Source organism: Motacilla alba, chromosome 1 (assembly GCF_015832195.1).
Source record: "Motacilla alba alba isolate MOTALB_02 chromosome 1, Motacilla_alba_V1.0_pri, whole genome shotgun sequence".
Classification (NCBI taxonomy): domain Eukaryota; kingdom Metazoa; phylum Chordata; class Aves; order Passeriformes; family Motacillidae; genus Motacilla; species Motacilla alba.
The window spans coordinates 111,140,468-111,166,406 of NC_052016.1; the positions used below are offsets into that span (position 1 = coordinate 111,140,468).

Here is a 25,939-nt window from a genome sequence, read left to right on the forward strand (position 1 = left end):
GATGAGGATCTGTTCAGACTAGTGAGGACCAGACAAAGGGGGAACCTAATTCCTATCCACAATTTCTTAATGAGCATTCACATATTTGGAAGAGTCACGTCCTTCTCAGAGGTTCACATCTAAAGGACAAGCAGAAAAGGACAGAGGAGCACGGCAGATTTCTCTTAGATCAAAGGGCAAAAAATTATAAATGTATTACACCACTGATCATTGGAGCAGGTTTTCCTGATAACTTGCTAAATCTCCACCCCAGGAAATATTCAGCACGTGATTATATAAGGCCTGAACCACCAAATCTGAATTTGAAACTGTCTCTACTTTGAACAGGGGTTTGGGTGAAATAATCAGAGGCGGCACCCGCCCTCAATTGTAATTAAATTCTACACATGGAAATTAAATGGCATTTCCTCTTTATTCTAGAAGGCTATTTTTACCAACATGACTGAATTAAAGAGATGACTGGTGACAGCCAACACAGCTTCACTGATGACAAATCTGGTGATCTTCTGTAACAGGGTTCCAGCAGTGGTGGACAAGGGAAGAGCAACTGATGTCACCTGTGACTTGTGCAAAGTGCTGGACACTGTCCTGCAGGACATCCCTGTCTCTGAACTGCAGAGCCATCGACTGGATGGATGGACCACTCAGCACATTAGGAACTGGCTGGATGGTCACACTCAGAGGCGCAGACGTCACTGTGACACCTGACAGGGACCAGGGACAAGAAGTGCTCCTCAGGGGTCAGTGCTGGGACCGGCGCTGACGCCCCTGCCAGCAGCAAGGACACTGGGATCAAGGGCACCCTCCGCAAGTCTGCCAACAATCCCAAGCTGTGTGGTGATCAAGATGCTGTAGGGAAGGGATGTCATCCAGAGGGACTTTGCAGGCTTTAAAGATGGGCCCACGTGAACCTCATGAAGCTCAGCAAGGCCAAGTGCAAGGTCATGCACCTGGGTCAGGAGAAACCCAAGCACAAACACAGGATGGACAGAGAATGGCTTCAGAACAGCCTTGGGGAGGAGGATTTGGGGTTGCTGGTTGATGAAACCTCAACATGACCCAGCAATGTGCCCTGGCAGCCAGAAACCAACCACGTCCTGGGCTGCTTCAAAAGTAGTGTGGGCAGCAGGTCTGCTTTACTCTTGGAAGCAAACCAGGAGTGCTGTGTCCAGCTCTGGGGCCTGTGACATCAGAAAGAAGGATGTGGACTGGATGGAGCAAGTCCCGTGGAGGCCAGGGGATCATCAGAGGGCTGCAGCACCTCTCCTGCAAAGACAGGCTGAGAGAGCTGGGATTGTTCAGCCTGGAAAAGAGCAGGCTTTGGGAAAACTTCTAGCAGCTTTCCAGTGCCTAAAGGGGGCTACAAGAGAACTGGAGAAAGACTTTTCAGAAGGGCCTGTAGTGACACTGGAAGAGGTTTAGATTAGATATCAGGAAGAAATTCTTTGCTGTAAGGGTGGTGAGGCCCTGGAACAGGCTGTCCAGAGAAGATGTTGATGCCCCATTCCTGGAAGTGTTCAAGACCAGAATGGATGGGGCTCTGAGCAACCTGATCCAGTGGAAGCTGCTCCTGCAGAGGGTTGAACTAGATGATCTTTAAGATCCCTTCCATCCCAAACTATTCTGTGATTCTATAATACTAAACGTGATGGAAAATGTAGCAAAAGAAGCTAGAAGAGACTGGAAAATGTTTCAAAGAATGGGTCAAATTTATATATTACAGTTAAACACAATAAGGCACTACAATGCCTAAGTCTGTGCAATCCTGCATGTGCTGTGCTGGAGATACAAATAATATATCAAGATTCAATTATGAAGATATTTCTTCAATGTTTTATTCAAAAAATGCCTAGCAAGACCTTTAAAAGGTAATTATTTCTGTCAAAAATCCATTTTGTTTTGATTACTACCTTGGGTATTTCATAGTAGAGGAGATCACATCCACAAACCCCAGCCATTTCAAAACAACAATCTACTCTGTAATTTGCCTGTACAGGAACTTTTAAGTTATGACATTTTACTAAAATTTACAATGAATAACCTGACTAACGATGCCTCATCTCAGAGTTTACTCAATCTTGAACAAATGAACTAAAAATAAGCTCCTCACAGAGAAGGCTGTGTTTTTCCATTTTCTTGTTTTAACTTGTAAAAAGTAGTTATTGTCTAGGTAAGCTTTTTTTTTTTTTTAATGTTCTGAAAGAGGATAACAATCTAAAGCAACACACACACTCATGCACAAGAGAACAGGGGTCTTGCTAAACTCCTTTGTTTCTCTGAGCTCAGGAGATCTCACCACAGGGCTTGCCTTCAGTATCAGTATCAAGCCTGAGTTATTTAATTCAAGCCAACCCACTGCCAGACTATCATTCCTCACACAAAGCCATTTGCAGGATTAGCAATGAAGCAGTTTCTAACTCCATGCACTGCATATGCCCACAGTGTAAACAGAAAGCCTAAGTGAGACAGCTCGAGCAGCAATGTGAGTTAGCCAGGAAAGGACTTCCTGTGGCACAGGCACATCATTGTAGAAAAAAGCACCAGAGTCCTCGAGCACACTCAAAACCAGGTCAGAGGCAAAAAATGTGTTTAGATCAATGACTCAGAAGACAGACTTCCTCTGTGCCAGGGTACCCTCTCATGATCAGAAGCAGGCACATATTCAAGACAGTCTTTCTACTTTCTGGCTCAACACAACCACTCCATAACAAATCTGGGTGGCCAGAGGAGTTCACACATCAGAGCTCTATTCCACAGCAGAAAAGGAAATATTTTGCATTCTTGTGTTTTCTGACTGTTTAACAAGTGAAAGGTGACTGATAAGAAATCTCCATAATGCATTTGTTATCAAATGTTCAATACGTAGGGATTCCTTGGGATTAAAAAAAAATAATAATTATTTGAAACTAAAAATAATACTGGAACAAAGGGGATGGTGCAGTTTCAGTACATGAGTGATTCAAAACCACCCCAACTTAGCTCACACAGTATCTAACAGAGATACACTGAAACCTAAACTTTAAACGACAAACTTTGCAAAAAAACCCACCATGACTACTCTGAAAACTTTCCTTCCATACAAAGGAAAAAAACCCAAAACAAAGCAGCTAAATGTCAAACCTCAAACGTGAGGAGCCTCCTTCCCCTACATTACAGCCCAGCCAGGTGCAGGAGTTTCTGTTGCTACCTCAGAAGCCTTGCAGATGGCCAGACCCTGTTACACTAATCTTAGAAATTCTAACTTCAAAAGCATGTAAAATAGGTGTGTATCTTTTATGCTTATGGAAACTCTTGAAAGAGAAAGTCTGGGCACCAGAAAAAGAAAAACAACACAGCTGCAAAAGAAAAACAAAGGCTCACCTGGGCTCACACATTAATAATTTACCTTCTGTCCTCTTTTGTTTGCAACGCATTGCTTGGAATAAAGAGAACATCACTGCCTTACCTTATTCATCCTCCCCCAGTCAATCAGTAACTCCTTCTTTTACTTAAGTTGACCTTGAACTTAATTCTCACAAAAATATGAAGCACTTTCAAAAATGTTCCTCTAAGCTGCCCTTAGAGAGATCAACTTTTTGCAGAGTACATTCTTTCTGTCCATCCCACTTCTAGCACATCTAAATTCCTCACTGCCCATCCTAAGGATCCGCTCCAGAAGAAGTAATATTTCTCACAAGTTTCATACTGTTTTTATTCTTACTACCAAGCAATAAAAGGAGGGCATGTGACAGGAATCAGCATTTTCTGCCAGAAGCAGATGTTTATCTTTTAGTTGAGATGACCAAACTTTTGCCTGCCTATTCAGAAGCTACCAAAGCCAAGCCTGACGAGCATTTTCTGAACAAAGCAGCTCCCTCAGCTGCTAATGTTGTGTTTTAAAAGATTACCAAAATCCATGTGACTTCAAAACTCCCTTAAAACACAATTCAAGGTTTGTTATGGTCACAGTTTGTGATGCTGATGGTGAGGCTCCCCAGTCAAAACCCTGACACCACAATTTTCAACAGAGCTTTCAGCCGAGGAAGGCTCTGGTCCACAATTTCCTTGACACTTGTTCTAAGCAAGTACAGGAAATCTGCCAGAGCTGAGCCCTCTTTGCAGCTGGAGACATTCTGTAACCAGCCAGGACTTATACCCAGAGAAAAATACCCACAGATTGCCAGAGAGATAGATTTTAAATAGATTTTTATATAACTACATATTTTAGATATTTATATAAAAATATATTTAAATATATAGGTTTAGATATGTAAACATATTATATAAAATAAAAATATATTTAAATATAAATCTATATTTAAATATTTATATTTTTACATGTGTAATAAAAACATATGGGTTTAAAAACTGTATGTATTATATGTTAGTATTGCTAAGTCCCTGGTGGTGTCCATCAGCACACCAGACAGGAATGAAAGCCAAATAATCTGCCACAAAAGCTTCTCTCAGTCTCTGAAGCTGAGAGGGAAATTAGTTTTCTGTGAGATCTCATTACTACGTGGCCAAAGTGGCAAAGAGCAAACAGGAGAAGAAAGGAACAAGGGCTGAAAGAAGGGTGTACTCAGAGCTGAAATGCTGTTTTGCTTTTGCACCATTGGGCTGCTTCACTAAAAACAAGGGGTGCCCAATTCAGCCCTGCTGGAAGAGACAGAATCCAAAATTGTTAAAATTACAGCAAAAGTCTTTGAATGGTATAGAGACAATACAAAGTGAGAACGAAGAGAAGAAGATTATTTTTCTGTGTGCTTCAGTTTTAGCAGAGAGATTTTATCCTGACATTCTGAAGAGCTCCATCCTTCTTCAACAGCATATTAAAACATTTATCTGCCTGACTTGCTCCATGGAGGGGCTGCAGCCACAGTGTTTAGAAATGTAGGCACAGAAGGTCCCAGAATTCATCTTTCTTGGCAGAACTCAGAATTCAGTTGATATGACCTCAATTTGGCACAGGATTTTGTTTCATAAAACCTTGAGAAAATTAACATACCACATTTATTTTAATGACATATTGCTGCACAAACATGAAGTTATGCACAGCTGTGGTACCTATGACTATCAAACAAATGATGAGCAACGTAACAAATTAACAGAAGCCAAGAAGAGCCACCCATACACTGCTTGACTATTTGCAAGAATCCTTTGTGTAGCAACAGGAAAATGCTGGAGTAAATGTCACAAAAACAAAAATAACATCTTTTCCTCTGGCATAGTTTCATGAAATGGGTTACATCTGCTGCAACAACAACTCAAGAGTAACATTTAGACCTGTCTTCACTAGTTCAGGACTCTAGCTGCCTAGAATGACAGTAAGAAATACATATACAAAAGCAACCAAATTCTTCCACAAGGTTGTCAAATTAAGACAGAAGTCACAGAATCTATCCTACAATGCTTTGCCAATTTTAGTATATGATAGTTAAAAGCATTTTCTTCCATGACACTTCTGCATGAGTAAAAGCCTCCAATAAAAAAATGAAACTTAAACAGAAATTCTTCTGCTTGAAAAATTGATAGTGATTTGGCGGTGCTAATAATCCATATGATTAATTCCATCTGCAACAAACCTAAAACAAACCCATCTCTACCCACGCAGACCCTCAGCTGTGTATTTTGTATGGTTTCACCAACCCAGGCCAAAGAAGCTTCAGGGCAAACTTCCTCCATTAGAATCACTTCTCAGTCCCCACTCTAGACAACAGCCTGAGGCTTCTTACAGCTGCTGTTCAGCTTCTCTGCACAGCAGGGAGACAGGAATCTCTTATCTTATTATCACTCTCTGCAGCTGCCTGAAGGGTGGCTGTGCTGAGCTGGGGTCGGCCTCTTTCTCCGGGCAGCAACAGACAGAACAAGAGGACACAGTCTCAAGCTGTGCCAAGGGAGATCCAGGCTGGAATTGAGGAGGAAGTTTTTCACAGCAAGAGTGGTCAAATACTGGAATCATCTGCCCAGGGAGGTGGTGGAGTCACCATCCCTAGATGTGTTTAAAAACAGACTGGATGTGGCACTTGGTGCCATGATCTAGTTGAGGTGTTAGAACATGGGTTGGACTCGATGATCTTAAAGGAATCTTCCAACCTAGAAATTCTGGGATTCTCTTGAGGAACTCGCGGGACAAAGCACCAGTAAGGCTGTTTGCCTCAGTGGTAATGGGAAATGCAGTTTCATCAAGTGACTGAGTCCTGTTTGATCATTTGAGTCACAGGGTTTTGTACCTGTGATGAGAGATGGTTTGTACCATGTCTAATCCATCCAAGTTACACAGCAGCAGCTCAGGCTGACAGCCTCTGAACAATGAGATGAACTGCTGGAGAACACCCCTCAATGAGCATTTGCTCCTTTGTGCCAGTAAAATGTTTTGGCAGTTAAGGGGTGTGATTTAAAGATTCTGCAAGGAGGAGGAGAAGGAAGTGTGTCTGCTTAGTGGTCTCTGCAATTCTGCAGGCTGTTTGTTTTTCTGCTGAGGTAGCAAGTGCTTGAATAAGCCTTATAGCAAAATGAAAGTGTCAAAAGGTTTTGCCTTCCAATAACACCATGTGTTCCCTTTTTAAAGCCTGGGACACAATAAAAGAAAAACTTCAGCTATTTTTTACTAATCCTGTCAGTTTGTCTTTCTGAAATATTTTAACATTGCCTCTTTTTTTTTAGTTTCTTTTTGACAGCCTAAGTTTTAGGAAAGGTACAGAAGAATTAACCAACCTTTGTTTATTCAAGTTCATTTACTGAAGTGCCTTGGGCCAGTACAGGGTGAGCATCCACTGATGAAAGTCTTCACTCTCAGAAGACTCAGCAACTGCCAGGATATGGGAACATTTTCCCAACCCAGCTTGTTTAGGAATACTCCAACACCCAGCCTCACCAAGGGAACTTGGTCCCATCCCTGAGGTCCATCCAAGTGCAATTTTGTCTCCAAAACACCTCTCTCCCAGTCACAGTGAGTTTAGGAGTGAATTTAAAACAACAGAAGCTTTACAAGACACACTTGAAATTTTCCTTCTTTAAGCAGTAGCTAAAAAAAAAAAACACCTAAAAACCCTACAGGCTTTCTGTGGCACTCATTTAATAAACTTGCTCAGTCCTCCAGTCTCTCACACTATGCTTCACTAAGCCATGTTCATATATTTCCTAGAATTCTGTTTGTTTATCTGTATCAGATTATACTAAAGGAAACTTCCAAACAGGATTTCTGAAAGTTTAGCTTGAAATAAGCCTAATGTTTTTCCACAGCTTAGAAAGAGAGAATGAAAAATTTCTCCTCAGAAATAAAGGCCAAGTCACAGTGGAATAAAACCATTGCTGTGCATTATTTTTTTTCTGAAAAGGCAGTGGTAAATTCAGAAATCAAATTCCTCTGACTTCTTACCTTATCACCTTTTTCCCCTGATTTCTTCTTCTTAGGATTATCCGTCCAAAGAGCTTCTACAGCAATATATCCTTGAAGACTCCAGTCATACAGCTGTGTGCCAGCAACCTTTGAAACAAAAGTTTTTAGAAACCATGAACTTAATAATCTGGGGAATATTGCCTTGCTTCTTATTTAAGTGGAAAAAGTCTCATGACACAAGAAGTTTAACTCTTCCTGCTCAAGCTCACAATGTAGAGAATTAATAAACATCTTGGAAAATAATGTCCCATGAAGAATAAGAAAAAATAATGTGCTAAAAACCTGTCTAAAGACTACATGAATATACATCTGTACGAACAGGAGTGGAATGGTTCCGTGTGGAAACAATCTTGGTTTTCTTAGTATTTGACATTCAACATAGTTAACATATGCAAAGTATTTCTTAATTTGACCACACCCATTTCAAAGACCCTACTGAGGGTTGTCAGTAATTGTTTGCAATTTTAGTTTTCTTCTTATTTGTTTTTTAGAACTTGCTGATAGATGAATGTTATGAATAACCAGCTGTCAACTGCCAAAACAGTACACAGCTAGGAAAGACTGTGTTTGCTATATTACAACAACAAGTATTTGATGACAGGGAAAGGCCCTAAGTCTAATGAAACAGTCTCCCTTGTCCCTTATGTGACATAGAATTGTAATATTTATAGCACCCTTTAAAACTAAACTTTTTATAGCCAGACTCACGTCTGTACTGACTTTCATATCACCATCTGTTTCTCTAAGAAATGGACAATTTGTCCAACTAAACAGCTATTAAACTAAAAAACTAATGAAATCAAGAACTAAGAAGGTATTTCCCTATCTACTACAGCAGGCAAAGCCACAAAATGCAAACTCTGAGAACAGGGCAAGCGTCCATGTTTCTGAAACAATTTTCTGGTGTTTCTGAAAAAATTTCTGAACTACATTTTTCAGTTTCTTCCAGTCTCCATCAATTCACTGTTCAGAGATTTCCTGAGCCAGAGGTGATTTTTATCTGTGTAAAGAGGCCCAAGGAATTTCCCTTCTATGAACTTTCTGCATGGAGTTCAAGGGGAAGTGCAAATTTTTAGCACCCCTGTGCCAAGTGTTTCTACTGCTGGGTACACGTGGTGTGAGGAGCCACTTCCCCTTGTTTGTCTGATCTGTAACCAGCAGGACTGATTACACCAGTTACTGCACAATGGTACAAGGATGTGCTTCTGGGCAGATACCATGTGCCTGCTACCTTACAAAGGAGGCTATTCAATAGCTAGAATTAAAAGAAAACAAACCCAAATCAGCGACTACACTTCCAAGTCACAACTAAATCCAAAATGTAGGCTGTTTTAAATACAAAGTATCCTTTTTGTCACCGTATCTGACCAATTATTTTGGTTTAAACAAGTCCATTGGATGCACTAAGTTTTCTCTATAGCTGAAAGCAGTAAGAGGCATCAGAAAAAAGCACATCAAGTGATCCAGTTAAATCTCCAAAACTGCCCAATTAAAATATTACAGATACAGATAGTTATTTTGCTTTTCAGTATCGTAAGTGTTCATTCTCTAGCATCTAGCACTTCAAGAAACTAGCTGGCTCATCTGAAAAGATGGTGGTCCCTTGTGCAAACAGTACAAACCTACCACTGAAAAAATCTGAGAAATAATCACCATAAACAAAGCGCTGGTTTTGTCTGCAACGTCACCGGAGACACAGCTACCAACATAAAATGTGAAAAAACAACTGTCCTTAAGCTATATTTTTGTTTCTGCTTAAAAAGACTCCATTAAAATATTTAAAAGCACACTAAATGCCTAACAGTACAAACTTAAAAATATTCTTATAGTCATGTAAGGTCATATGACCAAGTGATTTATGAATTGCATTAGATGAGAAACGGGTTGCTGGAAATGTTGCTGGATTAAGCAGCTACATCACAAGGTGCAGCAACCCAGACAGTTTAGTGTGCCAAAACCAACCAGTGTTTCACCAGTGCACAAACCTCCCAAGAGCCAGGACCCAGAGACACTTGCACAGCTGAAAAACACAGTTGTAGGCAGACTGGAAGTGCAAGCTACAAGGTCAACATGCTAAAATACCATTGCTGTTGAAAGCAGCAGGTAAGTGGGTTTGCATGCTGAAGTTTGAACAAACAAGTTCAAAAGTCAGATTGAGTGGCTCTCAAGAGGGATTCTGAAAGTTTGAGGTGGCCGTGGGCCACCAACACCTACACTGGGCTGTGGGGTTTCATGCCCTGGATTGGGGTGACCCCAAAAGATGGAAAAGTCTCTGCTCCAACCTGTGCCTTCAAAGAAAGACTCAGCAGTCCTCTGTTGTCTGGTCTCAAGGTTGTTTATTGTTGGTTATCTAAAAGATTCTTCTCCTGAGCTGCTGTGGCCCGTTCAGCAGCTCAGACAAAGGCACACTGCCCTCCCAGGGGCTGCTGCCATCTTTTATATCACACATTACGTGTTACATGTTTATACTTTTCCCCCAATGCCTACTATCTATATTGAATGGTGACTTTCTGCTCTAGACCAATCTGTGAGTGCCAACATCACCAAAGACATGGAGGCTGGGAAGGAGAAAGAAGGAGGACAGGGCACACCCAAATCCCTCCATCTTAAAACCCCTGACCCCCATGTACAAAACTTGGACCCCTGTGTACAAGGCTTAAACCCCCCTGTGCAGCACTCAGAAATCCTTCCTTTCACTGCGTGACCACTTCTACTGCAATACCTAAACTTGTGTGTGTGGCTTGTAATTCTTCATACAGAGTTGGTGATTTGCTCCACGGGCTAAGATCAAAACCCCACGTGTGTCCTTGGCTGCATGCCAGGGTCTCAGAGCCCCCTGCCAGCGGCTCTGGCCATCCAGGGCACCCAGAGGGATGTCCTGGGTTCCCACACTGGGCACTGCTGGGGTAGCAGCTGTGGTCTCCAAGGCCTAATGTGCCACACAGCACCATGAGCATGCATTCCTGACTACACTGGATGTTCCACAGAATCACACACATTCAGTTTTGATGAGCAATTCTTTATCTATATACTGAAAATATACACTGAGAATGCACTGGTTTTCCTCCATCTCCAGAGTGCCGTTTCACAGCATTCAGCAGCCAACATGGATGAAGCAGCCAACATTCAACATGGATGAAGTGATGCCAGGTCCTTTCTCAGTTCCTGGAGTCATGTCCTGCTCTCAGCACAGCTGTTTGTGCCCTACAGACTGAACCCAGCAAGGGACAAGGTTCAGGTTCCAAAGACACAGAAATAATGTGGTTTGCTGTCAAAGAAACAAAACTCTATTGGGAAGCTTTTCTTTCTTTCAAGAAGAATGAAAGCATAACACACAGTACTTTAGTAAAATTGAAAGGTTCTAATAACAAAGGACAGAATTTAATTCCAATGACAGAGTGATTTAAATAACTGCATAATGGAAAGTCTTTCCAGCTGGAATATAAGCCACAGTAAATACAAAGTATTTTGAGTATATTATGATTAGCTGGAAAGCAATACCATTTCAAAACACTAAATAGGGTTCCACCAGAATAAAACAAGCTTTAGTATTAAATTCAGCTCCCCTACCACACATACAGCCTGACCTTTTGTTCAAAGTTATTAAAAGTATAGTAACACTGGCAGTGAGGAAATAAATCCCTTACAAATTTGTGATTTATTAGAGTTTGTAATCTATTATTATTTACTAAAGCAGGGGGCAAAATAGTCTATTAGTTTCTTCCACCTTCAGTTAGATGATTAGTGTCTGAAAACTACCTGCTACCAATGATGAACTCTGTTGCTACAACTTCACTTAGGAATTCATACACCTTAATTTAAAAAAAAAAATTACTTCAGATGAATTAAAGGTTGGGCCTCAATTACAAAAACATTTTGCTGTGTTTATTTCCAACTCCCCATTGGAAAGTCTAAATAAAAGTGGGACAGAAACAAAACACCCACAACTTAAAAAAACAAAAACAACACAACAAGAAGTATTTAAGTGTGGAAGAAAAATAAAAAAACATAATATAAAAAAATTATTTAAATTTATGTTACATAATATTTTTTATATTGTTTCATTAACTTGGCAAGTGAGCTTTGTACTGCAGCCATTCCTTTGCAGGTTTACAGACATTTTTTGAAAGGCTTATGAAACATTTTAAAATAATTAATAGAGAGGAAAGTGTTTCCAATTTCAGATTAAAACCTAAAAATTATGGATGGTAAGATATGATACACTTAAAACTTTGTTTTTTTAAGAAAAGAAAGCACAAGACAGATTAGAGGAACCAAAACACTACCCAGGATATTACTCTCCCCACAGAAGTTTCTGAATTCATACGTCTACTGTCCTGACCAAGTCAACAAAGCTAAACCCATTCCAATCTCCTATCAGATTTTTCATTACAGTCAAACTAAGAACTGTGAATTAATCAAAGAGCAACCACGCACTTCAAAGTTCTCATAAAATAAACTAAGTATTGTGAAGCTGTTAGCACCAAATCCATAGCTAAGCCTGAACTGAGCTTCTTTAAAAACAGTAACATCAGTTTGAACAGCGTTCAATCGCTTCCCACTTCACTGTTCAGAAGGCAAGGAGAATTTTAATACACACTTTCCAACAGAAATGTCTAAGCTTCTTAAATTTTGATGGGTCTTTTTCCGGCCACTTGCATAATTTTCACTCTCTGAGAATAAGCCAAGAGAATTATCTGTATTTAGAGCATCTGAATCCTGGAAGCAGTAAAAAAAGATTCCATCAAAGACCAGAGTACCACCATGCTGGCAGAGTTCAAACTCAGCAGTTTTGACTCTCCCCAAGTCGATGACCTTTCAGTTTTTAAAGAACATTATATGTTCTTGAGAATATCATATTACCATTCTGACATCTCAGGGTTATTCACAAGTGGGCAGTAACTAGAGAGCAAATTTACCAAAGGCTGAAATAGAAAGAATTTCTGAAAGATGCAAGTATGTGCACTGTGAGTGCTTAAAAGCTGGATATGAAACACAATGTGGTGGAGAACTAAGGAATCTGCCAGGACTAAGTGTGTACAGCAAGGCACATGATCTAACATCAGTAAGGGCTGCAAGCAATTCTGTGGTCTCTTCAGTTCTTTCTCTCACAGGAAACTCATTTAAGCAACTGCAAGGTAACATGTTTCTTGCATGCCTGAAACAACAAATCCATAAATAGGGAAGGCATCCAGTAAGTTTGCAGCAGAATTCTTACCCTGTTCCAGAATGTGCATGCTGTCTTAAAGCCCCAATGAAAAAAAAAAAGCAGAAAATATCAATAACATTTATCTTAAAATGTTATGCTGACTTGTCTATAGAAACTCCTTTTTTTTTCTTTCAAACACTGTTTTCATTTGCTCACGAGATATTTCAGGTTTCCTTAGTATTGTAAGTAAACACTTAGCTCTTTGTATGTACTCAGCATATTTATGTTAATTTAGTGTTACATAAGGTTAGAGATTTTGAAAGGAAATTACATTCCTCTAACTGAAGACACTACTGCAGAGGTTAGAAAACAAAGTCACTAAAAGGAACATGTCTGATTATCTTTCAGCCCAGACTGCATCTGCTTTGACAAAACAAATGTAATTTTGTTACTTGCTACTGACATGGCTTTTGAACACGGATGACCAGTTAATCTGAAGCTAGGAGGCAACAATCAAAGGAAGAGACACTTCTGCAAAGAAAGGAATCATCACTGACCTTTGCAATAGCAACCGCTTGCTGAGGGTAATACATGGAGGTACCGATGCCCATGAGAGCTGCAGGATACACCAACTTCTTTATTTTTGAGCCTGTTGTGTAACAAAAAAATCAAAACCACAAACCACTGTTGGAGTATATGTTAGCCAAGTCAGCTGAATGGCCCTAACATTTTATTTATTAACAATTATCTTAAATACATTCTAGTGTATTTTCTCTTCCATCCTACCAGCTCCTTTAGAAACATAATCACTCTGATCAGTAGGGCCCCCCTAATAGTTTGCTAAACATTGTAAGCTTTATAAGATCATATCTTATCTTAGATGGTTGTGCACATAAAATCCTTTGGACATAAACTGCTGACCAAGTCTGGGACTAGGACTGGACACATACAGGCTCCTCTGAGTAGGAGTCTGGAAAGGAAAGTCTCTGAATCCTGGGACTCAAGAGGAGGATCCTCTCCAGACTGGTGTGTCTGACCCTGTCCTCTGTGTAGTAACTGGTCAAGTGTCCCTTGCCATCAAATCCTTTCAAACCATTGCTTTACATCAATAAACACATTGCTGCTGCTCTCTTACCAGTGAAGTGCATCACTCCATCTGCAACACAAGTCAAACTAATTATCTCTAATGGCATTTTAAACCAAGCTGGATGACTGCACAATAGTCACATGATTAAGCTTTGAATACCATATTTTTTACTTAGTGAGCAGCTGTGCATATTCAAGTGTTATGATTAGACCTGGAGGATTTTATCTGTACCTTCCAAGAGGGCAATTTCTCCACAAAGACCAAGGGAAGGAAGAATAAAATAAAGAGGACTTTCAGCAGCACCAAAATTCAGGGGCACTTCCTTCTATGATTTGAATACTTTCCAGAAATAACAGTCATATTTTAAACTATTACCAGGAAAAAAAGGTTTTAAAATTATGGTTCCCATCCTAAAAGATTCACAAATTTAACGTTTTTAGTATGAGGTATTTTCATTGAACTTAGGATCCTCTAATCTTTCAATTCCAGTCCCAAGACTGCACTCCCCCGCTCCCTCACTTTGCTACAGTCATAATTGATGGAAGCTGCTCTCATTCATGATCATGCTTGAGAAGCAGGAATACAAAGAAAAAGAACTTCAAAGAGGGAAGTTACCTTGATTTCACTAGAAAAAAAAATACACTAAGAAAAAAGCGAAGTACTGCTTTCACCAGTTCCACTGGAAAATTAAATAGTTCGAGGTGCACTTCTAATTTCTACACAGCCAAGCACAAACCTCCAGTTCACCACATTCAGGCCCCTCAAAGGTTTATCTTCGTTCAAACCATGTCCTCACTGGTATTTAAATTCTACAGCTTTAAAGTTCTGTTACCTACACTGCACTGCATTAAGAATATCTCAATGTAAGCACAAAATACTTCTTCACACTTCACATTTCTTAGACTAATGCTTCTAATTATAAGGGCATGAACATTTTTTCAGTAAGTGTGATGAAATTAACTGTATCATTTTTCTGTAGTGCAAAATGTGCAGGTATTTACAGTATACCCAGAGTTCACCAATCTATTTGCTGAATCACCATCTGCAGCATCTCTGTGTGTCAACGCACAATACTTTGAAAAAACTTGAACATAGCCCTCATTGGACACATGTCATAGTTCAGGAACATCTGTATTTCACCATAATTCATACCTCTGTTGTTTTTTACAGTAACAGATGTGATCAAGAACTTCAATTATTAAAAATACTTTTAGGCTAAAAGACACCAAACGAGTCCTTTGCCATTTTTGTTATACTAAAATACTACTGGGAAATATGGAAGACTAGATTTTAGTAACAAATACAGCAATGATAACAATAATTGTTGGTTAATAAACACCTTTTCCACGAAGTTTCTTTATAAGGAACAGTGCAGAAACATGCTTGTAACAGTTAATTCAGATCTCCTTGTCACAACTAAAAATTAGTACCCTAAAACCCACAAAAAAATCACTGATCCAAAATTGTAACATAACCAATTCAAATGGTTCCCACTTACCTCTAGCAAGAAACAATCCAATAATTCCAGCAAAACTTATTACACCAAGTCTTGGATAAAATCCAGCAGGCGGTTTTTGGAGAAATTCATAGCCCTCTGAAAGGAAGCCAGAACAAAGTGCTTTAATGTAATGTGAAAGTGTTTTTGTGATAAGGAATCATCAATACACGCTGGCAATTGTTACAAGACACAAAGAGTTATCAAAACGCATTTAACTATTGTGTGCATTTTAGATATGCTGGCAAATAACTCAAAGCCTTTGAGTTCTTCTCTAGTGACACATGAATGAAACTGAATATTGTATCGTATTCACCAATTTTCACAGGAGCTTTGCCTCTGCTCCTGGGCCATCTGTTTGGTTTTGCTCTTTGCATCTCAATCGTACCTTTTTCAAATTAGTGATAAAAACCTTTGCAAAATGGAATTTCACAGTTACATGTTAACAGTAACTAGTTTCAGTAAAATACTGCACGAAAACCAAACCACAGAACACTGAAAAGACACAGCAAAAGCAAAGTGCACTCCAAGATGGGAGTCTGGTGGAGGAATGGAAAACTATGGAAAATCTTCCATGATAACGAGTTCAGAAGACTGATCTGCTAAGTTTAAAGAAAAGAGGTGCAGTATCTGAAATGAGCTCTACATGGAATTCATGCTCAGTCCTGGTAAGCCCCAAGTATGAAGGGATGCTCCCAAAAATAAAAACCAATTAAAATTATTTTGGATTAATTCAAAATTCTTAGGAGATCCATGGAAGCAAACCAAAATGAAAAGGCTAAACATTACTAACAAAAGACCTAATACTTGCAACAAGTAATAAACTTTATAGGAGATTTCAGCTACTAAGCTGGGTTAAGCAAATACTGCTGGCTGGGAATAAATTGTGAGGGGTTTTCCCCTTCTCTTCCTGCATAACTAATTTTTAGTGACATGGATAAACATAAATGCTGGTCTCAAGTTTTAATTGTTTAGAAATGTAGTGTCCTAAGTGACCCACAAAGGAACTTCCAGCAGATACACAGTGGAAATAAATTAGTCTTCAATGCATTAGAAATTATACATATAATGATGCTTAATGGAATTCCCTGTAAACTGAAGATATAGTACAGTGCTGCATTTTAAATTGCTAGTTAAGAAAACTCAGCTGATTTACCTCTACCATGCTCAACAGCTTTTTCTAACTTGGGCATAGCTTTGGCATAAAGATCCTAAAAAAAAAAAAAAAAAAAGAGAACAAGGGTAAATAGATACCAAGTAAGTAAAATATTAACTACAGACTGTAACTGAGCTGACAGAGAAAGGAGAAAAAAAAAAACAAACAAGAAAGAAAAATGTGATGTCCCTAGAATAACTTACTTTTATTCCCACTACCACCCTTCACTGATAGGGCTATGCATGCTCAATGTTTACAGTTAGCATTACTTACAGATTATTCTCAAAGGGCTCTCTGGACAGAGATAAAATACAGTACTTCAAAACACAGACATCAATCTCAGTATTTTATTGAGACCAGGCAACCAAAACTCAGAATTATCTTGGGTTTCTCACTGTATGCAGGTATTGCAAAAATACTTGAGGTGATGCAAAGAAAAGAAGTACAACACTGCAATCGAGGGGGTCTGTGACTCATTCTGTAAGGTGATGAATTCCACTTTCCAGGAGACTGTCTTAGGCTAACAAGACTGCATTTTGAAGTGACTTGGAAAATCAGATGTCATAGATGTCCAAAGCAAATCAAAGACACTGCATCAACCCCACAGACCAATTCTACATTTTTTTCAGACTGGGAATATTCAGGAAATAAAAGAACGCACACTGGCTTTTATCCAAACAGAAAAAAAAAAAAAAAGCTCAATAAAAAGAACCCTGCTAATTGTTATTTACACTAATAATGCTTCAGAGAACAGTGTAAGGCTGTATATAAATTAGGGAACAAATTCATAAACCTATATGCCCAAAGCTAAAGGAGAGAATAGTCTTGCAATTCCACCTGAGCTGCATCTGTGCAGAAGTGAAAGCATTTGTTTAGGATATTGTACGGGGATATCTTTACAACTTTCATCTCCTCACTGGCAAGAGTGATGTAAAAAACCCACCCAGCATGAAAATAAAGTGTTAGCACCTGACACACAACATAACTTTAAATGGATGTTGGTCTTATTAAAAGCCAATTTAAGAAGAACTTGCTCTGAAGACCCCAGAGACAAAGTCTGATCTTCTGTCCTAACTGAAATACAACTGGCTCATTTCTACATCTGAGGTTTGAGCTGCATTTCCACTACAGTTTAGTAATTTTGGAAAAGTAAAGTTAATATACAAATATAACCAACTTCATTCTGATTATCCTGGGTTATCTGTTCGATTTTAAAGACAACTGAGACACACCTAAATACTGTTTTCTTCAACATAGCAGGGATGGGCAGGGGGTATAAAACCAAAGCTACCTCTGACTACAGTTAAGCAATATTGCCCCAAACCCATAAAGTTTACATGCCCACTTCATAAAATGAGTCAGTAAACCACTGCCAGGAAATGGCTTCTTGTGTGTGAGCAGAAGAGCACATCTTATGTCAGTGATTACCAGACAGACAAAAACAATAAAACCAACATGAGGACAACAGGTCAGCCAGACATCAAGCAAGGTTAAAGGCTAACTTCCTCTCCAATTTCACTTCCCAGTTAGGGTTACCACAGGCAACCGAGCAAAACCCATGAGTTCAGGAGGCCAGAGCTTTGACTCTCCTGTGGAAAACTCCTTCCCCTCCCAAGCTGCAGCCAGTGCTCCTGCTGGGGGCACTGGAAACACCAGACTGAGCAACTCTGAAAAAATGTTTCAGTCCTGTTAAAGGAAGCACCACACAGAACTTCCAGGCAGAAAAGACACCCCAATCCCAACAGCCTGACTTTCAGTGGAAAGCTGGGCACACAGCTAGCAGCTCAAGGGGATTCACAACAGGCGGAGGGCAAAGCACAGAATCACCTACAGCTGCCAAGAGACAACCACAGGGCAAGGATTCCCCCACTTCAAAAATAAGCCTCAACATTTCCTGAGCAGGAAAGAGCAAGAAAGCTATCCTGGGGCTTTGCAATCTAACACCAACAATTTAGGCCTTGATCACAAAAATCTTGGTTTTCCTCTCCACTGCAGAGCCTATTTTTGTATTTAATGAGTATTTACTCTAAACATACTACCTAATAAAATATATATGAGAAAGTTTTGGGGCAAGGCTGGAGGATTAGGTTTACCAGTACTTAGTGGCCTGGGATTTTCTCTCTTCCAGAGAGCCGCATTCCTTCCCTCAACATTCCAGTTCAGCAAATACTGATTTATTTTTTGCTAAGTTGTGTTTTGTCACAGTTGCAGTGAGGGCAACTTGGTTTTGCTTGGTAAAAAGACACTGCTTGGTAATTTAAGGCCTCCTTGAGCATGAAAACTGCAAATACCACTCTCTTATCTTCCTCAGCCACAGAACCAGTGCCCAATCCAGATATCCCTAGGTCTATTTAAGCCTAAAGTTCACTTCAGAAAACAATTCTATGCTTTAGTTAATTTTAATTCTTTTGGAAGGAGAACCCCTAAACCCAGGGTTTACTTCAGCAAATTAGTATAAAGACACAACTGGTTCTGTGTGAGAAGGGGGTAAACATTGTGACCGGAACTGTGGAAAGTTTTAAGCAATGCAGAAAACTTTCAGTGATGCCACATTTTTGAAAAATGCTGTTACAGCTATCAGCTTTTACTTTGCTGCTACCTGTTAATTCCAACTCAGAAAAAACAAACCACAATCCCAGCTGGAACTTTACCCTGAACCATTACCAGCTGCAATACAAACCATTATACCTGACACCAGGCTGTATATGGCTCCATAACATGCCGTAACCGGGAAACCCCCTCTTCCAATTCCGTTTTGGGATTCTCCACATATTTAGTCTCACGAGCTGGGGAGGAGTACAGTGACAGCTGTGAATATTAGCAAACAAGATGTTAAAAACAAAGGTGTAATTGTGTAAGTAGGTCTTCAGGGCATGAACAGTCTAAGCAGAGAACACCTAACACTGTGCTTACTACATAAACAATGCATAATAAAAATTCACACAGCTCTGAGACAACCATAATGAGCAAAGTTTAATTATACAGCACATAATTATGATGAAGATGACTTCTAACTGCTGTACAATTCATTCATAGCTGCTATATGATGCAAGTCACAAGTTATAAATTAATATTAAACTAGTTTAATAAGAACACACAACATAATTGTGAAAAATGTTTCCCACCTTAATCAGCACTTCTGGCTCCCTGTTAACATACTGAATGTACTAGAAATCACAATCAATCATTTTCTATATATGCACAAGGCATCATGAAAGAGCCTAAGCAGCTTCTAACAAAGGTAACATTCAACACACATGTGCCTGTTTGTTACCGAGCAGGAAAATGGTACAACATCCCAACCTTTGGTCATTAACCACATCAGCAACTGACAGCATTAATGGCACCCTGGCACTGAGCAAAGAGGAACTGTAATGGGCAATGGGCACCTCCACAGAATAAATGCTAAACCACCCTGTTTAGGGTTTAGAAACACCACAACATTTATCACAACTGCCTAAGCATATTTGAAACTGTATTCCATTAAAAAACCCCTGAGTTTGTACTGCCGAAGATGAACAGCTAAGCTCAGAACAAAACAAAACCTATTAAAATTTCTAGCAGTTTATATACTACACAGATGTTCAGTATAAAGAGCTTATATTTTACACCATATTTATACTCCATTTAGTAGTTTATTATAATCTGATGATTACAAGTATTGCTGCATTAAAATGCAGCTAGCTCTCTTTCCACAATCAGCTGGGAAAGAACTGTCTCTCTGTCATCATTTAAAAAGCTGCTAACATAACATAAAATCACAACAAATTTATCCAATAATCTGATAATTTGTGCAGCTGGATTTCCCACAATACTTTGAAAGATAAGGATTTTCAGCCTCACTTCCCTAGGAAACCTGGTCATCCCTGGCAATCACATTTACAAGCTGAACTTTGATCCTGTTGGACAGCCTAACAGCAATGCCTGGCACGAGGACAGAAGCCTCAGAGATAAGGAAATTCCCATATATTTCAGGAAACTAGGCAGCTGACACAGTAGAGATCCAAACTAACAGCCTGTGAATGGCAAGAAAGGCAGCCAGAACTCCATGGCTTGCACATTCTGCCGTGCTGGAGCCGATGGCAAGCCCATTACTCAGCTCACATGAGCTCCACGCTGCTGCCTCACGACTGACTCAGGCCAGCACAGGCTGGGCACACGATGGCCTGGAGGCTCCCGGGCCAGGGAGGGCCAGGAGCCCACGGCCACTGCGGCTCCTCTCGCTCTGCACAAGGGAGCTGCCAGCCAGAACAGCCAAGTGTGCAAAACACCAGCCTGACCTAGTGCCAGGGCTTGTGGTACCACACTTTAGCTTGGGGTGAAGTACTCAACCTTTTTAAACAACAGCATGCGCTCATGCACTTAAAGCTGGATTTAGTTATCAACTACTTATTTTGATTTTTTTAGTGTTGGGGGCTTTTAAAAGCCTGCGCAGCAATGCTGGTGAGTCTACAGATTGACAAGGTATTTTAAGGCTCTACTTATAACCAAGACATTTGTAACATCTAACAGAAATAAAAATGTAACAGGTATTACCACTACTTATTGTATTTGTTGTTGCTTAGGCTGGAATACTGTGAAGAAAGAATTTTATCAGTTTTCCTACAGGCTACTATGGTGGATTCAAAATACTGCCAGACAAGAATTTCCATAATAAAAAGATAATATTTTTAGAAATGAAACATTCTGATTCATTGCTTTAGTGGAGAACATAAATTAATTTAATTAGAATTTACCAACAGTACTTACAGTAAAAAGTTAAGTGGAACTACCTGGATAAAAAGCAAAGAAAATATTCCTGTGGATTTGAACTATAACCATAAGTAAACATACAAACATAAGAATGTAATTTCTGAATGAAGAATAACAGGCTTTAATGTAGGTAAAAGATCTTACACACAAGCAAGCCCGGCCCTATCACGTGAAAAACAAAATGCCATGCCCAGGTAAAAGCAAAACTGCATAGACATCTTTTCTTGAGGAAAACTGACAAGCAAATTTAAAGGCATGAACACAAAAGGTGACAAGATGCACCTAAATGCTTTCATGTATCAAAACACGATGTTTTCAGAATTCTTTAGATAGAAGAGCACTAAGACTCCAACCACACTTACCTCCTCAATTTTCAGCAACTGCTTTTTGGAAGTCTTCTCTGAAGAAGCAGCATAAACGTGGACAGAGAGCAAGCTCAGGCTGACAGGGGTGGCCCCCAGCCGAATGACCTGGAAACATTACCGGAGGACAAGAACATCACTACGTGCAAACAAAAGTGCAACGGGTTTGAACACAGCCAGCAGAAAATGTTCATGTCCCTCTACATGGTAAAAAGTGATCTCAAATAGATGCTTGGAAATCAGGAGAAATGAGGGTCAGCAGTGCACAATCTAAAGCTCTCAGGCACTGATATGGCAACATCTAAATCACTCAGGTGGTGATTGGAAAAGCCTAAGGCTAAAGGAGGCAGTAGAAATAAATGCTAATCTCATCAGTTTTCCACGCACAAAAAAGATCTTGTTTTTTCTAGTTTTAAATTGTTTTTGTATTAACTTTCTCAGCTTAAATAGCAAGATTATATTATATTTTAAACAACTTTGTGTATGCCCATAATGCCTCCATTTTTCCATAGCTAGTACCAAGAAGTTCAGTGTTTTACTTCTACTTAATATCTGCAGAAAAATTTAGGAAAACAATGAGACTTACAGCTGTAAATACCAGAACAAAATCAATACTTTCTAAGAACTTTAGGAATGTCCCCTACTTTCTGTAAGAAACATGAATTACTTGACTTTTTTTTTGAATACTTTAAATTCAATCCAATCACACAACACAACCACCATGACTAAGGTGGATATAGTTCTTCCAATATTCAGGACCTATGCTAAACTGAATTTCTTAATGGGAAAGTCTGCTTCAACTTTAAAAAAAAAATAAAAAAAAATAAAAACCAGAAGAAAATAAAATCTTAGCTGCAGAGTAAATCAAGATGGCTAGAGAGCATTTTCTAGCAAATGCACATCTTTGTTAAAAGCAAGGTATAACCCCAGAAATGTCATTTGAAATGGGAAAGCTGTCAACGCCTTGTACTCCTGTTACTGCTCAGGGAAATGTGCAGAGTTACAACAGCCTGTGTTTTGCTGGATCAGGTTACAGCACGAGTGGATCTAACACCAAACTGGAGGCGTCTGGCTCCTCTCCAGCTTCCCAGAAGTCCTGCTGCTCACCTTGCCCTAGCTTTGGTGGCCGGCTGCTTCCACCGTGAGGCATTCACCTCGCCAATTTGGCAAAAGATTAATCCTGAAAGAGAAGCGGAGAGCTTTGTGCGGGCTTAGCAAACGGAACCCTTCCATGAAACAGCCTGACAAGCACCAGAGGAGCCGTGTGGCCCAGGGGACAGGGCACGAGAAAGGAGAAAGCAACGAGGCCTCTTCCCTTCCACAAATAGTAGGGTCTGTTGCACTGACCTAGCTGCTTGTGACACTGAAGCCGTGGTCAAACCATCCCTCCTTCGTGCTGTGATGGTGGGAACTGGCCCAGCCACAGCACAATTCTCTTTCTGTCTGTTGCAGAGCTGTTAGAAAATAGCTTTAAAATTATCCACACCGCATCAGCTTATTGTAGGCAGTCAAACGTTTGCAGCTTAAATGTCTTCAACTGCCTTGCGGGTGGAATGTTTATTAAATGTAACCAATAGACTCCTCAAACTACAAATTAGACTGTACAGTTGTCGAACTTCCTGAAAATGATTGTTTAGGTGTAGAGAAACAGCACACAAGAACTAGGTCACAGGATTGCTCTTCTGGAAGAGATAAGGGATCTGATGGGTCAAAAGCTATGGAAAAACTTGTTTCAAATGGAAGTTTTTCCTTGTCTGAATTTATGGACTCGTTACTAAATCGCTATAAATGAAACACCACGATGACTGGATCAGCTGTTTCACAGCCAAGGAGAGACAAGGATAATCTTTAATAGTGTTTGCTTAAACACTTTTCACATACTTCAGATAGCCAGGACAAAAGCAAACGCTACTAACCATTAATAGCTGTAGAGTTTATTTCCTCAATCTTTCCTTTTTTCACTGCAAAACTGTTCTGTCACTGAAAAGGCAAAAATCTAAATGCATTTTCTTTCAGAAGTATGCTTTCAAACAGTGTAAATGGGGCTAAGTGTCATCAGTAGAAACAGTAAAACCAAATGTTTCAGATATTTGAGATTTTTATATAAAGACACAAACAGCAACAAGACTGGAAGCACCTGGGTGTCACAGAACAGTATCAGTGATCACAGAACTACTCTGAAATGTTAACTGTTTGTATTATCATGATACTGAAGTGCAGACATTTTCCATTGGTTTTAATTTTTAACAGAATGAAACTAACCTCTGACAGTGCAAGTTGAATCTCTTCTTAAATCTGTGCTGTTCAAGTCATACTGCAATGGCCTCCTACATCAGCTGCCTTATGGGACAGACAGAACTGCTGCTGAAATGCTGCACATTTGCACACACAGAAGTATTTGGGAGTATGAAAGACCAACTGCTGCACTTTTTGCTTCCAAAACTCCCTTTAGGAACTCATTTTTGAATTCCATACTAACCACATATTACTAAACCAACTGCTTTAGTAAAACATTTTGACTGACTGAGCTGTGCCTTCAGCCTGCCAGTCTTACAGCCATCAGTGTCAGAAAAGCAGAGCCAACATTCCTTTCTATTGGCAGTGCTCTGCAGTTATTCCAAGCAAAAAAGATACATTTACTCCTCTCTAAGAATTCAACTTTATCTATAGACCAGATAGGAAAAGCTTGAGCATACTTTTGAGAAGGCTGATACTGGTCCAGAAGAATGAAAACACTTCATTTTTCCCATCTTTTTTGATTCTTCCTCCTGTTTCTCGACCCGAACTATAAAAACATAAAACCAAAATCCAAACTCCTGAACGCTCCTGGCCCTGAACCACAAATATCCTGGACAAAAATCCACCTTCCCTTTGGCTCTTGGAGGCACACATCAGGCTGGCCTGAAGCACCTGATCCTCACTGGCAGTATAAAAGTACAAATATACATAGTGCCAGCCCACGTATAAACCCTCTAATGACAATGATGGAATTCTCGATGATTCCAAGCACAGAATTCCAACATTAAAGCACAGAAAGAACGAGGAATTTGTGACAAGAGCAGAGCAAGCAAGGGCTCAGCACATCAGTATCACAGACTCGCAGAATTGTACAGGTTGGAAGGGACCTCTGGAGATCATCCAGGGCAACCCCCTGGGCAAGGCAGGGTCACCTGGAGCAGGTGACACAGGGACATGTCCAGGTGGGTGGGCTTTGGATGCCTCCAGAGAGACTCCACGACCCAGGCAGCTGTTCCAGGGCTCTGCTACACTCAACGTAAAGTTCTTCCTCACGCTGAAATGGAACTCCTTGTGTTTCACTTATATATTAGTACTCAGTACACTCAGTATATCGATATCTAGATATATTATCAATATTTCACACGGAAAATGGTACCAAGGAAAATGAATACCAAGAACCGAGCATCACGAGGTTGTGGTGGCTTGTTATGGGTTTTTTTTAAGCAAGCAGCCGTAACAACGACCTGACTGGCACAGAGCTCGCTTTTACCCTCATCTGGGGATCTGGGGCTCTAATCAGAGGCAGCGAGAGCCGCACCGTGCTCTCCGCAGGCTTCTCTGACAACCTTCACGCACTAAAAGGGAGACTTTCCAAGACCGAACGGACACTTTCAAGCGACAACCGCACGGACCCAAACTCTGCGGCAGCACAGCTCCGCGCTGCTGGGAGCCGCTGGAAAGCAGGAACGGGACCTGCTCGCACCAATCCACACTCTGCGGCGCCGCCGCCGCGCGCCGACGCACCCCGGGAGCAAGTCTAAGCCAGGAATGTGCCTCCTTTCATGCAGCACGGAGGGCACGCGGTTCTGAAGCGCTAGGAGGAGCGATGGAGCGGCGCTAGGAGCCTGCGAGGAGCTCAGAGGCGGCGCGGGGAGCCCCGAGCGCCGCGGGCGCGGCCCGGCCGCGGGGACCCTTCCTCACCTTGAACATGGCGGCGCCGGGCGCGCGGCGACGGGGCGATGGCGTCGGCGCGGCGTGACGTCACGCGGGCGGCCCCGCCCCGCGCCCGCCGCAGGCACCGCCCTGGGGTCGGAGCGCGCGCTCGAGAATGGCGCCTCAGGGCGCCTGTGGGGCTGCGGCGGTGCCCGAGCGCCGAAAGCGCTTACACACCAGCCCTCAGCGCCGCGGCACAGCTCGGGGTGTTACCCTGCAGCCTGTATAAAGACAGTTCGGCCGCTCAGAGGTCACAGAATCAGTCACGGGATTAGGGAATCAATTAGGCTGGAAAGGACCTCTGAGGGCGTCGAATCCAGCTTGTTACCGAGCGCCACCCTGTCAACTAGAGCATGGCACCGAGTGCCACGTCCAGCCTTTCCTTAAACCCCTCCAGGGACGGTGACTCCAGCAGCGGTCCATTCCAATGTCTACTCTCCCTTTCTGTGGAGAAATGCTTCCTGAAGTCCTTCCCTGGCACCCCTTAAGGCCGTTTTCTCTCGTCCTGTGGCAGGCTGCCTGGCAGAAGAGACCGAGCCGCAGCTGGCCGCACCCTCCTGCCAGGCCGAGAGCGATGAAGGCACCCCCGAGCCCCCTTTTCAGCCG

At 40.9% G+C, this 25,939-nt stretch overlaps 1 protein-coding gene across 1 annotated transcript in view; it reads right to left on the minus strand.

Moving 5' to 3' along the window:
• Positions 1–25,388, minus strand: part of APOO (apolipoprotein O) — a 29,143-nt gene extending 3,755 nt beyond the window's left edge. Inside the window, exons 1-7 of the mRNA XM_038142402.1 lie at positions 25,322–25,388; positions 21,383–21,490; positions 18,957–19,076; positions 16,269–16,323; positions 15,116–15,211; positions 13,088–13,179; positions 7,361–7,468 (exon numbers count right to left, since the gene is read on the minus strand). Of these exons, the coding sequence (XP_037998330.1) occupies positions 7,361–7,468; positions 13,088–13,179; positions 15,116–15,211; positions 16,269–16,323; positions 18,957–19,076; positions 21,383–21,490; positions 25,322–25,330 (588 nt within the window). The 5' untranslated portion in view covers positions 25,331–25,388. The remainder of the gene's footprint in view (positions 1–7,360; positions 7,469–13,087; positions 13,180–15,115; positions 15,212–16,268; positions 16,324–18,956; positions 19,077–21,382; positions 21,491–25,321) is intronic.
• Positions 25,389–25,939: the final 551 nt, after the last annotated feature.